General features: G+C 60.4%; 1 protein-coding gene across 2 annotated transcripts in view; it reads left to right on the top strand.

Moving 5' to 3' along the window:
• Positions 1–1,187: 1,187 nt before the first annotated feature.
• The window catches only part of CACNG4 (calcium voltage-gated channel auxiliary subunit gamma 4), a 53,366-nt gene continuing 39,844 nt past the window's right edge, over positions 1,188–14,709 (top strand). The window contains exon 1 of one of the 2 annotated variants that reach the window (XM_027519245.1): positions 1,188–2,574. In XM_027519245.1, the coding sequence (XP_027375046.1) occupies positions 2,226–2,574 (349 nt within the window). In that variant the 5' untranslated portion in view covers positions 1,188–2,225. Of the gene's footprint in view, positions 2,575–3,148; positions 3,418–14,709 lie in introns of those variants that run through there. The other variant, XM_027519246.1, reaches the window with a different exon arrangement.

Genomic DNA, 14,709 nt, shown 5'->3' on the forward strand with positions numbered 1-14,709 from the left:
AACAGGCAAAAATAACAGTCAAGCAACCCTCGACAAGAACAAAGAGGCCGCTTCATGTTCTTGTGAAACTCTGGCCTTGAGGTCATCAGGGTCTGAGCCGGATCTTCCAAGGCATGAGGCCTCAGCGAGGTCATCGTCTAGGGCTGCAGTTTACATTTTCTGTTAGTCTCACTATTATCCACCATCTGAGACCGTGGGAATTTGAGACACAGAGTTAAGTGATGTCCTTGGTGGTCACCAAGAAAGGCAGGGAGGGGAACACCACAGCTGATGCTGTGAAGGGTCGCTAAGTGGACGCGGGGGGCGAGGCTCTTTATTTGATCCTAAAACAGCTCTGAAAGGAGGACGGAGCCATGCCTTCCTCCCCGCGGCCCCGGCCACCAAGGTCGCCCTGCTAGCGGCGGTCTTGGCTCCTAGACCGGTACTTTCTCACCTCTTCATACATTCCTCTGAGGGTGGCGGGGTAGGAGCTGGTGTGTCCGGGCTCCGAGGGACAAGGAGTTCTGTCTCCATGGGACTAACCCAGAGGTCGCTGGGTTGGAGAAGGCCCCCCCACCCATCCCCCCACCTTTGACCTAGGGGGACACTAGGGAAAGCGAATCACCCCACTCACCGCCCCCACAGGTCAGATCCGTTTCTCTCTCTTTCATTCATTCCTCACGAAGTCCCCAGAGGAAGGCTGCAGGAAGAATGGAACACAGGAGGTGAAGCTGAGTGACCCAGCACATGACCGAGGGTGTCAGTTTCCAGTCACACCGCGTCCCTGGACGCCTGCACCCACAGGGCTGCTTTGGGGGCTGCAGGGGGTGTGGGTGGGTCCCCCATTCAGCAACAGCAATGCCAGCTCTTACCCACAGGGCTAACTGATGGGAGAACTGGCTTGTTTACACTGGGATGGGCTTCCCTGACAGCTCAGCTGGTAAAGGATCCGCCTGCAATGCAGGAGACCCCAGTTCAATTCCTGGGTTGGGAAGATCCACTGGAGAAGGGATAGGCTACCCATTCCAGTATTCTTGGGCTTCCCTTGTGGCTCAAACAGTGAAGAATCCACCTGCAATGTGGGAGACCTGGGTTCGATCCCTGGGTTGGGAAGATCCCCTGGAGAAGGTTCTGAACGGCTCCCCATTCCAGTCTTCTGGCCTGGAGAATTCCATGGACTGTATAGTCTGTGGGGTTGCAAAGAGTTGGACACAACTGAGTGACTTTCACTTTCCTTTACTTTTCTGTTTGAAGATTTAATTTGAAGCAAAGATTTGCTGCTTTAAAAAAAAAAAGAGAGAGAGAGAGAAGAGAAAGAAGAAGAAAAGAGAGTCTTGAGACCCACATGTCTGGGAGCTTCTGAGACAAGAACCAGCAATTATCCTTGTGGGTGTTAGGGACAGGTCGGTAACCCTCTTCTGGCCCAGAGCAAGCCGTCCCACACCTAGCGCACACCTTCACAGACACCCTGGGCACAGGTGGCAGGTGGGTGAAAGTGAAATACACATAGATGATTCTTGTCCTCTGAGACTTGGAAGAAGTCAAACACCCAAAGGCAGAGAAGGGACCGACAAATGGTAATTAATGCAACCAGTCTCATCTTGGAATTTCCTCCTATTATTTATATGCTCTATTTTCCCCAATTAGAATGTCATTTTCCAGGGGGCAGGAAATATTTCTTGATTAAACACGTCTCATGTATCTCAGACTTGGGAAAGGCTCATTGTCTCATGGAAGAGAGACCAGTAATTCCAGCATGGGGTAATTAACTTTCTTTGGGTCGTAGGGGCCACGGAAAGTGGAAAAAGAGGGTGAAATCTGCATCTTCCAGGAAGAGAGCCGCTCTCCATAGACCTTCCTGGGGTCCAGGGCTGCTTCCCACAGGATGCTGCTTCCCACAGGATGCGGGGCAGCGAAGAGAACCACATGGGCTCTGGGAGGGAAGGAAGCAGAGGCAGGTTGGACATTCAGATGCTGGCCCCCAAGGGCTTCCTGGAGGGAAGAGTTCCGACCTGGGTCTTAATGGAGGAGGAGCTTTGCGGGTTCTGGAGAAGGGAGCTTGTCCAGGTTGGAATCCTGCCAGCAGCTAAGGCAATTAAGTGAAGTCAGCAGGGCCTGAGGCAGAGGCTGGCAATAAAGGGAGGAGGTGAGGAAAGCCAGTTAAGCTCGAGTAGAGTGAAAGGGAAAAAAGAGATAAAGGTATTGAAGGGGGAGCTGGGGAGAGAGGGAGCCAGCGGTGGGTGGAGATGTTTGAATCCAGCACAAACGGGGCCCTCTGGACTGGCAGTAAAGGACCGTCAGAAACCAACGGCGGGGGTCACGCAGCTTTCACCACGGCCGCCCCATCCGGCCTCAAACAGGGACCTGGTGTCCCTCCGGAAGGACCTCCGGCTGCCACTTCCCTTCTGCCTCAGCCCTGGAGTCGGGTCCTCCAGACCCTGCCCACTGGGTGCAGGAGCCACCTGGCGGGGGAGGGGGGCGGGGGCCTGGCTTGGCCTGGAACACGTCTCCCGGCCGCGACCCACATCTGGTGCTTCTGGAAATCTGACCTGAACTCTCCCACTCCCGCGCTCACGCCTGTACATTCATCGCCAGGTAAAGGCGCCGATATGTGCATGCGAAGCGGCGGATACAGGAGCGCGCGCACACACACCCCACTATTAAAGAGTCCCCAGGGCCATTTAAGGAAGATGGGGTGTCCTGGGCTGGGAAAGCCGGGAGGCTGGCAACGCCGGTTCCCCGCGCTCCTCCTGGGGACCGGACAGTGGCTCCCTTAGCTCTCGGGATGTGAATGAGCTGGGGAGAGAGGCCGCAGCGAGCGCGGAGAGGCGGGGAGGGGGGCGCGCAGAGCCGGGAGCGCACGCCCGGCGGGGCCGAGGCTCGAGGGGCGGCGCCGAGCGGCGGGGCGCGGGCCGGGAGCGCGGCGGCGGCGGCGGCGGCGCGGAGGGCGCGGGGCGGAGGCGCTGGCCGCGCGGGGAGGGCGGGCCGAGAGGGAGGAGCCCCGGTCGCCGCCGCCAGCCCGCCCGGCGGCCCGCGCAGCCCGCACTCGCCGCCGCGCCTCTGAGTTTGAGCCCCGGCGCGGCCGGAGCGCGCGGCGCGGCGCCGCCCCCCGGGCCTCGGCCCCCAGCCCCGGCGCCCCCGGCGCGGCGCGCAGAGGGAGCAGGGCGGGCGGGCGCGGCGGGCCGGGCCGGCGGGCGGCGGGCTATGAGGCGCCCACCATGGTGCGATGCGACCGCGGGCTGCAGACGCTGCTGACCACGGCCGGAGCCTTCGCCGCCTTCTCGCTCATGGCCATCGCCATCGGCACGGACTACTGGCTCTACTCCAGCGCGCACATCTGCAACGGCACCAACCTGACCATGGACGACGGGCCCCCGCCCCGCCGCACCCGCGGCGACCTCACCCACTCGGGGCTGTGGCGCGTGTGCTGCATCGAAGGTACGGCCGGCCCGGCCCCCCCACCCCGCGCGCGCGCCCAGACACACGCGCGCACACACACACACCCGGCTCCGGGCGCCGGCCAGGAACGGGTGGGCGCGGCACTGGCTCCGCGCGAGACACAAAGGAGCCAGAGCGAGCGGGCGGGTCCCGTCGCGGCCACGGGGGACCCCCCAAACACACGGATCCCACAAACTCTCCACTGGCACACGCACACCCCCTCGCACATTGACACAATGAAACACACAGAAACTCACGCGCGCGCGCGCAGCCCGAGACCAGAGCGATCCCGAGGAGCGGCGCCGGGGCCCCCAGGGGAGGTGGAGGCTGGCGAGGGGGCGGGAGGAGGCTGAGGCTGGGGGGAGCGGACGCGAGAGGAGGGGAGGGAGGAGGGGGAGAGGTTGCTTGGCAACCGGTGTCTGTGCGATTGCTATGGGAACTGGCCATCCTGGGGCGGGGCCGGCCGGGGGCGGGGAGCGCGAGGGCCGCTCCGAGATCGCTCCGGGCCCTGCCGAGGGGTGGGAGTGGGGGCTGGGCACCGAGGGGGTCTGGGAGACCCGGGTCGCCCAAGCCTGATGTCTGCCGAGACTTTGCTCCGCCACGTACTCTTCCCGGGGCCGCTGGCCGCTCCTGCCCGCTTGGTGGGGAGGCGAGTGGATGGGGAGCGTCACCAAGTCCCCCCGAGCAGGTCCCGAGGCCGGGGTCTGCAATTACCCGCGGACCAGGGGCGGCCTGGAGGGGCGTGGCCGCCGGGCGGGGCAGGAGGGACGCGACGCTGCGCCCCCAGGTGCGCGGCGGGCAAGCTAGTAGGTGTTGTGAGGATGGATGCCTCCGGGGGCCGGGACTGGGTGCCCCCGGGCAGTGGGGACCGCTCGCTCCGGGGGACCCCGCCAATGGCGCCGTGCGCCGGAGCTGAGCGCCTCCCGCCGGCCCTGCTGCGGAGCTTGCACTAACAGGTGGCCGTCGGGCGGCGGGGTCCCAGCCGGGTTGTGGACGGTCCCCGCTCGTTCTGGGCTTTCAGGTCGGAAAAGGGGTGAGGAGCTGGGGGAGGGTTCCTCCCCACGATCCTCGAACAGTCTCCTCTTTCTTCCTGGTAACCTTCCCGTGTGTTCGCTCCGCCCTCGGGGGGTCGGGAAGTTCGCCTTCAGCCCGACCTCTGGCTGCGGCCCCAGCCCCTCAGCCCCGGCGCAGAGTCCGGCGTGGCTGGGTCTTCGTGGAGGAGCGCGGAGCTCGGGAAGAGGTGGCCCTTCTTCTGGCTTTGGGGTCGTGGTCACGGAGGCCGTGTAGAGAAGGGTGGCCAGGTGAGGCGGCCTTGCACCTCCTCATCCTGCCTGTTCTCGCCTGGAATCCCGCCCCCCCCTCCCTCTTCCTCTGCCCCGCACAGCCTCCCCACCACACACATCCCCTCCCAGCCCAGGCTGCTTTGCCCTTTGAGCCTGAAGCTTATTGCCAGGGCCGAGTGGAGTCTTCTGAGAGCAGGAATGTGCAATCAATAGTTTGGGAAACAGCCCCGGAAAAGCCCCAGAAGGCTCTGTGGGCTCACGATGACACCCCCTCTTTTCTTTTGAAAAACATCATTCCTGGGGTGTAGTTGCTCAGATCGCGAACACCTACTCCTCTCATCTGGAGGACGCACCCACGTCACTCCCCGCCGCAGCACCTGAGTTAGACACAGAAGGAGGCTGCCGGCCCCGATCTCTAACTCACAGGCTCTGCTGGGCGCTGGGTATGTATATGATCCTGTTAAGCCATCCCCCTGTGGTCACCCACACCCACGCATTGACCCCAGGCCTTCCAGTTTTCCTGTCAAAAACTGGAACTCGCTTCTTCACACCGGCAAGCCTGGCCTCTGCAGACTGGCTCGCATGCCTCCTTTATTAATTTCTCATCCTAATTAGGATTGATGCTGCACTTAGCATCTTGCCAGCTGCCTCGAGCCGTTTGCACTCGATGTTCATCAAGAGAGCCCCAAGCTGATCTGGGCAGCTGGCTCCACTGGCAGAGGGAGGGTGGGGTGTTGCCATCTGGGGGACTTTACTGAAAGAGTGGGGCTGCCTCTGTTACCACCAGGAGCTCAGGGGTTCTGGGGGCCAAACCAGCCCACCCCCAAGGGCCAGGACATCCTTGGACCCACCCAGGGCTGGGAGGGCTGGTTCAGGATTCCTCGGTGTGCTCAAATCATCCTGACAGTCCATCAGCCCGGGCGAAAACTGACAGCTTATCTTCTAAAAGCACTTCGTAGAGTCCAACAGCCTCCACCTCCTATGACCCCCAACACCCTGCCAGCAAGCATTCAGGCTGAGACCCCGCAGGCACTCCCTGGAGATGTGGTCTCCTCAATATTGGCTTGTTTGGGTACAGGGCATTATTTCCACCTGCTTTCTAGCAAAGTTCTCCAAAGCGTTACATGGGGGAAATGAAAAGCTCAAAGCTCTAAGCTGAAATTGAAGAATGGCTGCAGCAGGTAGCTAATAAAGCGCCAGTTGTGACTGTGGGGCTCTGAAGGGTTTGCTGACATCTCCCAAGCAGCAGGTCAGCGTCCTGGTTGTTTCCCAGGGCTGGTGTTGTGGGCAGGAGAGCCCGGCCCTCAGTTCCTCAGGCGTCCTTGCCGTCTGGCAGGACCGTGTGCAGAACACCTACTCCCACCTCACCACGCGGACATCCCCTCTTCCGCCCCCAAAGCCCGGGCTCCCCACGGCCCCGTGTTAGGCAAGCGTCGCAGTCCTCTCGTGCACGTTGTGCGTGTTACCGCACAGCACACTCGGCACAGCCGTGAGGGTGCTGTCTGCAGGGAGGAGCAGGTGCACCGAGAGGCGCCAGGTAGGAGCCTTTGTCTCACTGCAGAGCTCTTCCTACCATGTCATCCTGCCCTTCTCCAAACTTCTTCTGGTTTCCCATTAAAAATAGAACCAAGCACCTTCCAGGTGGCACAGTGGTAAAGAATCTGCCTGCCATTGCAGGAGTCATAGGAGACGAGGGTTCAATCCCTGGGTCGGGAAGATCCCCTGGAGAAGGAAATGGCAACCTACTCCAGTATTCTCGCCTGGGAGATGCCATGGACAGAGGCGTCTGGTGGCTACAGTCCATGGGGTTGCAGAGAGTCAGACATGACTGAGCACACACGTACACGTGACTACCTAGTGGAGGAGCCCAGCTCTGAGACTGGCTTGTGGCAGCATGAAAGCATTTGGAAGTGAAAATGTTCAACTGACACACACACTCCGTAACACACACACTGTCCCTTCTCTCTCTTCCCACCACGTTGGGGACCAGCCTGCTCCCCCCCAGCCAGCCACCCACTCCCTCTGTCCCCTAGACCTCCGCCCCCTTCCTTCTTTGTGTCTTAGCTCTCAGCCCAGCGCTGGGGACGTGGGAAAGGAGTAACAAGTCTTTGTGGGCTTTTCCATAAAGCTACCACCACCCCACATTTGTTCAGTCTCTAGTGCATCCTGGAATCAGATGAGGTGTAGAAGAGAAACAAGCATTCCGGAGTGTGTGCGATGAGCTTGGGACGGGGTGGGGGGCCTCCTGTAGATTCAGGAAGAGAAGAGGAGACTCTGGTCTCCGAGTGCAGCAGCTCGTATTGGCAAAGCACCTGCGACCACGCTGAGCTGCTGGATGCTGGAGGGACCCAGTCACTGTGGTGCCGTCAAGGGAGCTCCGGGCCCAGAATAAAGGTCCTGGCAGAGTTCAGCGCCCCCGTGTCTGCCAGGTTCCTGTAGAAGGACTGCCCCCAGCACGCCCACAGCACATCTCCAGAGCGCAGCCTGTGTGCCGGGGTTGTCCATGCCTGCTTCATGTCAGCTTGTCCCAGGCGCCTGCTGGGGAGGTGGGGAGACCCTGGACCCTGCAACCTTCCCACCCCACCTCAGGCAGCACCTCTCACACCAGGGACCCAGACCTCACTCACCATGCACACTGAGGAAGAGAAGGTGTCAGTACTGCCCCAGGGCAGGGGAGGGGGAGGCCAGCCAGGGAGGACCACCCAGTGACAACCACCCAGGCCCCGCCACCCAGGCCCACTTCCCCAGGGACGCGCTTCTTGCGTCTGGAACCCTCTCTCGGCGGGTCAGCAGGAAGCCCTGCCTTACACCACGCTCCTGACACGGATCCGCTCAGGGAGGTTTGGATCTGAATACCGTCCTTCGCCCACCCTGCTCCAGGCTTGTCCTGTCTGTTTTGCATCTGTCTTCTCTTGCACTGACTCATGGGCAGCCTGTCCAGTCAGTAGCAGGGGTGTGGGCAGAGAACAGGCCTCCGCACAGCGCCCAGCTCACCAGCTGGACCCCTGGCCCCTCCTGGCCCCCCCAGGTTTGCTCGTAGCAGTCATCACACCAGCCTCCAGGACCTGACATTAGTCTGTGTAACTGCCAGCAACTCTGCAGTGTAAGTCTTCAGGATCTGCCTTTGACAGTGGGGGCGGAAGTGAGGGTTAAGATGGCCCCAGCCCCTGGGTGTCGGGGTGCCTGCCCACATCTGGATGCGATTGGAGCTGAACAGGTGGGCCCAACTTTCTACCTGCTGGGGGAACCCTGTGCTTGAACCACACAGACGGGGCTGGGGTGGGGGCTGTCTGAGTCAGCTCGGCTGCCGTCACAGAGTGTGGTCAGCAGAACGGCTCAAACTGCAGACAGTGTTTCTTGCAGCTCTGGAGGCTGAAGCCCAAGACCAAGGTGCTGGGCAGCTCGGTGCCCGGTGAGAGCCGCTTCCTGCCTTGCGAGCGGCCACCCCCTCCCGTGTCCTCAGGACGGGGAGAGCTCTCTGCTCTGCTCCCTTATCCCGAGGACACTGACGCCCTCGTGGGGACCCCACCCTCATGACCTCACGCGTCAGCTCACCGCCCAGAGCCCCACCACCGAGTACCCTGGGGGCAGAGCGCCAGCGTGGGTCTGGGGAGGACACAGCCTGCAACGGTGTTCTTCCTTCTCTCCCTGCTCTGTAGCTGGTTGTTCTTGTTCAGTCCTGTCTGACTCTTTGCGCCCCCATGGACTGCAACACACCAGGCTTCCCTGTCTTTCACCATCTCCCGGAGCTTGCTCAAGCCCGTGTCCATTGAGTCGGTGACGCCATCCAACCATGTCATCCTCCGTCACCCCCTCCACCCCTGCCCTCAGTCTTTGCCAGCACTGGGGGCTTTTCCAGCGAGTCGTTTCCTCCCGCCAGGTGCCTGCTGTCTAGTCACCCGGGTGGGCCCTGGCAGCCCTTCTCATGTCTGCCTCCCCTTCACGCCCTGCTCCATCTCTCATCCTCCTCTGTCCTTCACTCCTTTCTCTTTTCTTATAAGAAAAGCCCAGCTGGAGCCGGCTGACTTAGAGAAGAGGAGCTGGGGTTCCTGGTGAACCTCGGGCTGACTTAACGGTCTCACTGCAGACCTGGCTTTGGAGGTGCTCCCTGGCAGGGGCTTCAGAAAGGTTCAACAGGAAATTAAGCACCCTTTAAAATGAATCTCCAGTGTCCATCCGGATGGCCGGGACTCTGGGGACTTCGAGGACATAGTAACAGAAGCCCAGAGTAGGAAGCAACCTCAGGTCATCAGATCCAGGGCGTCAGAGAGCCTGGCAGCCTCTGTCTCCTCATCTGGAAGTGGCTGATCTGGAACATTCCTCCCACCTTTGACCTTCTGCCACTCAAGTCCCAGAGAGCCCCACCCACAGCCTGCAGGCTCTGCATGGCCTCGATGTGAGCCCGCAGGAAGCTGGTTCTCCAGGTGGAAAGCCTCTGAGACAACTTAGTTCAGTGGCTCTCGGCATACATAGGCTTCCCTGGCAGCTCAGATGGTAAAGAAGCTGCCGGTGGTGCGGGAGACCCAGGTTCGATCCCTGGGTCGGGAGGATGCCCTGGAGAAGGGCATGGCAGCCCACTCCAGTACTCGTGCCTGGAGAACCCCATGGACAGGGGAGCCTGGCGGGCTATAGTCTGTGGGGTCACAAAGAGTCGGACACGACTGAGCGACTGACACTTGCACTTTCACCACACCTAGAAGGGTGTGTCCCCGGCCTGCCGGGCACACCTATGTCCATGCCTTCGTCCACTCACGCCGCCCCTGCTCACGGAGCAGCTGCTCTGTCAGCGTGTGGGAGCCGCCGTTCTAAAGAGGCAGCTGACACTTCCAGGGACCGACGACTGCTCGATGTAAACAGAGTGTGTCCGGGCCGCGTGCTGGAGGAGGCCGGGGAGGGTGGCCTCTGGTTGGGGGGATGGGAAGGAGCTGTCCGAGAAGGGCTGGAGGAAGCGCTTCCAGGAGGAGACGGGCGAGGCCGAGGCAGGAAGGAGCGTGGGGGATGGAGGGCCTGAGGACCCCCTGAGCCGCTTGTTCTTCACTGTGAGGCCTTGTGAGTGTGGATGGTTCAGCAGCATCTCTGGCTTGACTGACTGGAAGCCACTTACCAAGCCACCCACCAAGCTGTGACAACCAAACTGTGTGCAGACTTTGCCAGACGTCTCCTGGGCGACGGGGAGAGGAGCAAGCGGAACTGCCCCCGTGGAGACCTCTGCTCGAAGGGAGGAGTCATTTAGGTTCAGGCAGGAGCATACCTGATGCCCGGCACCTGATAGGAACTCCACTATTTCTCTCTTCTTCAAGAAAACATGTGGAGCGTCAGTGGGGGGCAGAGAGCATCTCTGCTGGGGTCAGCCTGGAGTCCGCTTTAGGTGATGGGAGGCGTGAATGGTACCTGGCCCCATTCCCTTTGATGAGTGATGAATTGCAGGTGGGCCAGTCACCTGCCTGGGGGTGTGGCTGGTGTGGCCAGCTCCCTCCACTCTGCAAGCAAAGGAGAGCGAGGCTGGAGAGGGCAGGGGCCTTGCTCAAGGTCACACAGCTCATTAGTGACGGGGCCGGAGCAGAAGCAGGTGGGAGCTGCCTGGTCAGGGCTCCGTCTGCCCAGCTTCACCCAGGGGCCAGCGCCTGCCTGGGTACCCGGCAGGGTGAAGGAACCTCACTCCCTCTGGGGCCTTTCTCTGCCGACCTGCTCCTTGGCATCTTGAAGGCCCTTGAGGAGTCAGAATGGGGCTGGGGTCCACATGGAGCCCCTCATGGAGCTCCAGGGTCTTTGCAGAGCAGACAGCGTGTGTGTGCTCAGCCGTGTCCGACTCTTTGCGACCCCATGACTGTAGCCCCCCAGTATCCTCTGTCCATGGGATTCTCCAGGAAAGAAGACTGGAGTGGGTTGCCATTTCCTCCTCCAGGGGATCTTCCCGCCCCAGGGATCGAACCCACATCTCCTGCGTCTCGCAGGCAGATTCTTTACCACTGCACCACCTTGCCTTCCCCTTATTTCCTCAAACTTGGGAGTTTTCCCCAGAAAAAATAAGTCACCCAGCCTTTTCAGCTGAGCTGAGTGGGGCCCCAGGTTGGCTCACTGGCCTCCAGGGTCTAGGAATGAAAGAAGCTGAGCATCCCTGGGATGTTCAGGCCCGTGTTTCATGCCCTCAGAGGCAGAACCACACTGAATGGCTTCTGTGAACTGTGAAATCAGAACCCAAGGGCCCTCAATTAAGAGCCGAAATAGGGTCTAGCACCAAGGCCGCACCCAGGGGTGATGGCAGGCACCCAGGCCACGTGTCCCCCTCCTGTTTCCTGGCGGGCACCAAGGCTGCAGCCGGGAACTCCAGTATCATGGGGAAGGGGCTGGACAGAGGAGGACAGGGGGCCGGCTATGGAAACATCAGGGCGGGCGTCGGCAGACCTGTGCCCAGGCCTAGTGCTGCCGCCAACGTCTGGACAGGCTTGTGCGTCCTAACCCTGACCTCCTGGAGCCGCTGAGGGCTTGGCTGTCAGGTTGGCAAGCAATACCTTCTTTCCCTCCATCCCCCCTCCCCCTCCCCCTCCCTCTCCCTCCTCCCCTCCCTCCTCCTCCCCCCTCCCTCCTCCTCCCCTCCCTCCTCCTTCCCTCCCTCCTCCTCCCCTCCCTCCTCCTTCCCTCCCTCCTCCTCCCCTCCCTCTATCCCCCCTCCATCCCCCCTCCCCTCCCCTCTCCCCTCCCTCCTCTCTACCTCTGTCTCCCTCTTTCCTCCCCCCTCCCTCCATCTTTTCTTCCTCTTCTTCCTTCCATCCTCCCGTGTCCTCCCCTCCACTCCCCTGGGTTGTGTGACTCTCCAATGAGAGGTCACTTGGGGACTGCTCTGCTCCACGGAGGCCCTGCAGAGGGTCCAGGATTTCAGGCTCATTTTCTTGGAAACACTTGGCTTGGCCTTTTTCACCCTGACACTCAGCGAGGACCGGCATGCTGGTGGCAGCCTCGCCCTCGGACACGCTCCTGCGTGTTCCCACCTCCAGAGTCAGCTGGCCTCTCTCCCACCCACTCAGTCACTGGTTCTCAGGAAGCACTGGTGACCTGCTGTGTGCTCAGCCCAGGGCCGCCACCGTAGGGATGAGGTCAGACCCCTTCCCCGCCACATCCCCACCGGGTTCCTTACAGCCCCCAGCTGGCTCCCAGCCTCTGTCATTTCTTGTCTGGGTTCCCCAAGGAGAGTCCTGACCAGCCTGCCTGCCCCTGCGTGAGCCCTTCTCCACACGCAGCCAGGAAGACCTTGTAAGAATATAAACCAGATCACATCACCCCCAGCTCGATGGCCATCGATGGGACGATGTCAGGCTCGTTTCCCAATCTGTAAAGCCCCAGACACCTAACAGCTCCCACCAGGGGCTTCACCGTCAGGAAGACTCAGGGCAGGTGATCTCTGAACCAAGTCCGTGTGATGCTTAATAGGAAGGCTGGGGCGTGGGGAGGGAGTCAGAGAGAGCTGCGTTTGAACCCTGCTCTGCTTCAGCTCTGTGACCTAGGGCAAGTTGCTTGGCTTCCCTGAGCCTCCATTTTCTCATCTGTAAAATGGAGTTACAGCAGTCAACACCCCCAGGCAGTGGAGCCATTCCCTAAGACACAGAAGCAAGGAGGACTGCCCTGGGGTGGGGGACAGGAGGCTTCTGGTGGGCCGGTCAGAGGGCTTCCGATCCCGACACCGGGCAGGGGGGGCGGGACCAGGGGGCGGGGCATCCGCCATCCATCACCGAGGGATGCTGGCAGGGGCTTCCCTGTGACAGGATGTCAGGCCATGACTGCTGACCCACCGCCTCCGGTTCTGCAGCGGGACAGAGAGCAGTGGGATCTTTGTATTTTCTGAGCCAAAGTTCTAGATAAAATAGCAGAGCACAGACTTTCTCATGTGGTTTTATATGCGTGAGGCAGTATACGAAGTGTTCTTGGATCCTGAAATGCTGGCACTCTTAGATTCGGGCAGGCAGAGATGGTGGAGTAGGAGGGGGCACAACCCAGAACATTTTACATCAAGACTGGCCTGGAAAGACCCCAGGCCCCAGTAACAGGTCATCACCAGTGGAACATTCTTGATCATTTTTGAAGAGGAGAACCCACATTTTCACTTTGTACTGGATGCCCCCTCCACCCCCCAGATTACTGGTGGGAGAAGGCGGGGCAGGGGAGATGGGCTCTGAGGCTTCAGGGAGGTGGTGGCTGGCCTGCAGGGCAGGGGAGGCTGGAGCCGCTGCTCCTGTTCTCCCCTGGCCCCACGAATGCAGGGCTGGGTGCTTCCTCAGAGAGTGAAGCGTGCACCCTGGGCCGTCAGGGGGCCCCTGCTGAGGCCTGGCCTTGTGCTGGGCTCAGTGAGTACCGCACGTCCGGGAGCTTGCTGTCTGGTTCTGGGGACCCGCAGGAGGAGAGGACGCGGCGAGGACAGAGCCTCAGAACACACCCAACGGCAGGGCCTCCTCCTGTGCTTCTGCAAAGGCCTGTCTCAGGGTTGTCAGGAGGATAGATGGGAAACACACAGGGCTCTGCACACACCTGCCTCACAGTAGATTTGAGATTTCTAGCAGCTGAGTGGCTCCTTGGAGGACGTGCTGGTGGACGTGAGGTGCGGGGCCCAGAGTGAGTCAGAGTTTGAGTTCAGCTCTGCCTCCCACTGGTGGCGAGCCCTGCGACCAGTCATTGCCTTCTCTCTGAGCCTCAGTTGCTTTCTCTGTAAAATGGGTACATTAACAACACCTACTGGGCAGATCTGCTGGCAGGAGCTGAGTGGAGACATTGGTGCTTGGGTGTGGCCCAATGCCCAGACACCGCCCTGCACAAGGAGCTATGGGGGGGCCCGTGAGGGTGGGTCTGGAGGCGGGAGCCCAGCTCACCTCCAGCCCCCAGACCACACCGCAAGCTGGGAGGAGACCGTGGCTCCCCAAAGACTCCCTGGGGACATCTCAGGACACCCAGGCTTCCTTCCAAGGGCCGGGCAGTCCAGCCAAGGCCGTGTCACCAGCTCGTCTGGCCGTGCAGTGGGAGGGGGACACCTCACACTTGCTTCCGGACGATAACAAGCTCACATTGAGGGCTGGCTCCCCGGGGCGAGCGTGCCGTCCCCGCTCTCATCCGAGCCCTCACCCGAGACATTCTCTCGCTTCAGCAGTTTGGCATGTCATACAAAGGGGCTCTGATTTTTCCTGATGTCCAACTCCTCTTGCATGAAAAATAGCTTTTGTTATCTTTCTGCCCACGGATTCCTGCATGTGAGTCGAGGCCAGATGCCTGGGGCTGGAGCGTCCCCACAGGCTTAACCATTTGGAGGGCCTTCCCTCTCCCACCTTGGCGGCCCCTTGTCACCCGCGGCCATGGCCCTGGCGGTCTACTTCTCGGGGCGTTGCCTGCTGGCCCCTGGCCTGCCCCCCGCACTGGCAGCGCGGTGTCGCTCGGTGTCGCTCGGTGTCGCTCGACTCCCACTCGGTGTCGCTCTGCTGTGTGGCCCCAGGCCCTTGTTTGGGTTCTTCACCCCCCCATCACCCCGTCCTCCAAACCCGCTCCGGTTCCTGCCCGTCTCCCAGCCCATCCTCCCCCACCCCCACCCGGCTCCCTTTCTTTCTTTCTAACTTGTATTTCTAATTATTTCTCCCTTTCCCTCTCTTGTCTGCCATATTTAAAGCTTACAAGCCCTCTCCCTCTTCCTGTTCGAGGCAGTCTTTTGAAAGTTCTTGAGACATTTACTAGATAAAAATGTATTCTTTTAACTCTGTGATTATTAGGAGGGTTATTAAACATGAGGAGAACTCTATTAAATAGCGAATTGAGTGAGTCAAAAACCCACAGATAGGAAGCCTCTAAAGGTCATCTGTACAAATAGATGTGAATGAGGCTCTTGCTGTTCTATGAGGTCTGAAAAGAATCTTGGGGAAAAATTCACCAGAATTTTTTTTTAACGATGGTCACCGAAACTCTGAGTGGTTTGTCTTATCTCCTGTCTTTTTCCGATTTTCTACCATGTTGGGGGTGCGGATACATAAACATGACA

Source organism: Bos indicus x Bos taurus, chromosome 19 (assembly GCF_003369695.1).
Source record: "Bos indicus x Bos taurus breed Angus x Brahman F1 hybrid chromosome 19, Bos_hybrid_MaternalHap_v2.0, whole genome shotgun sequence".
Taxonomy (NCBI): Eukaryota; Metazoa; Chordata; class Mammalia; order Artiodactyla; family Bovidae; genus Bos; species Bos indicus x Bos taurus.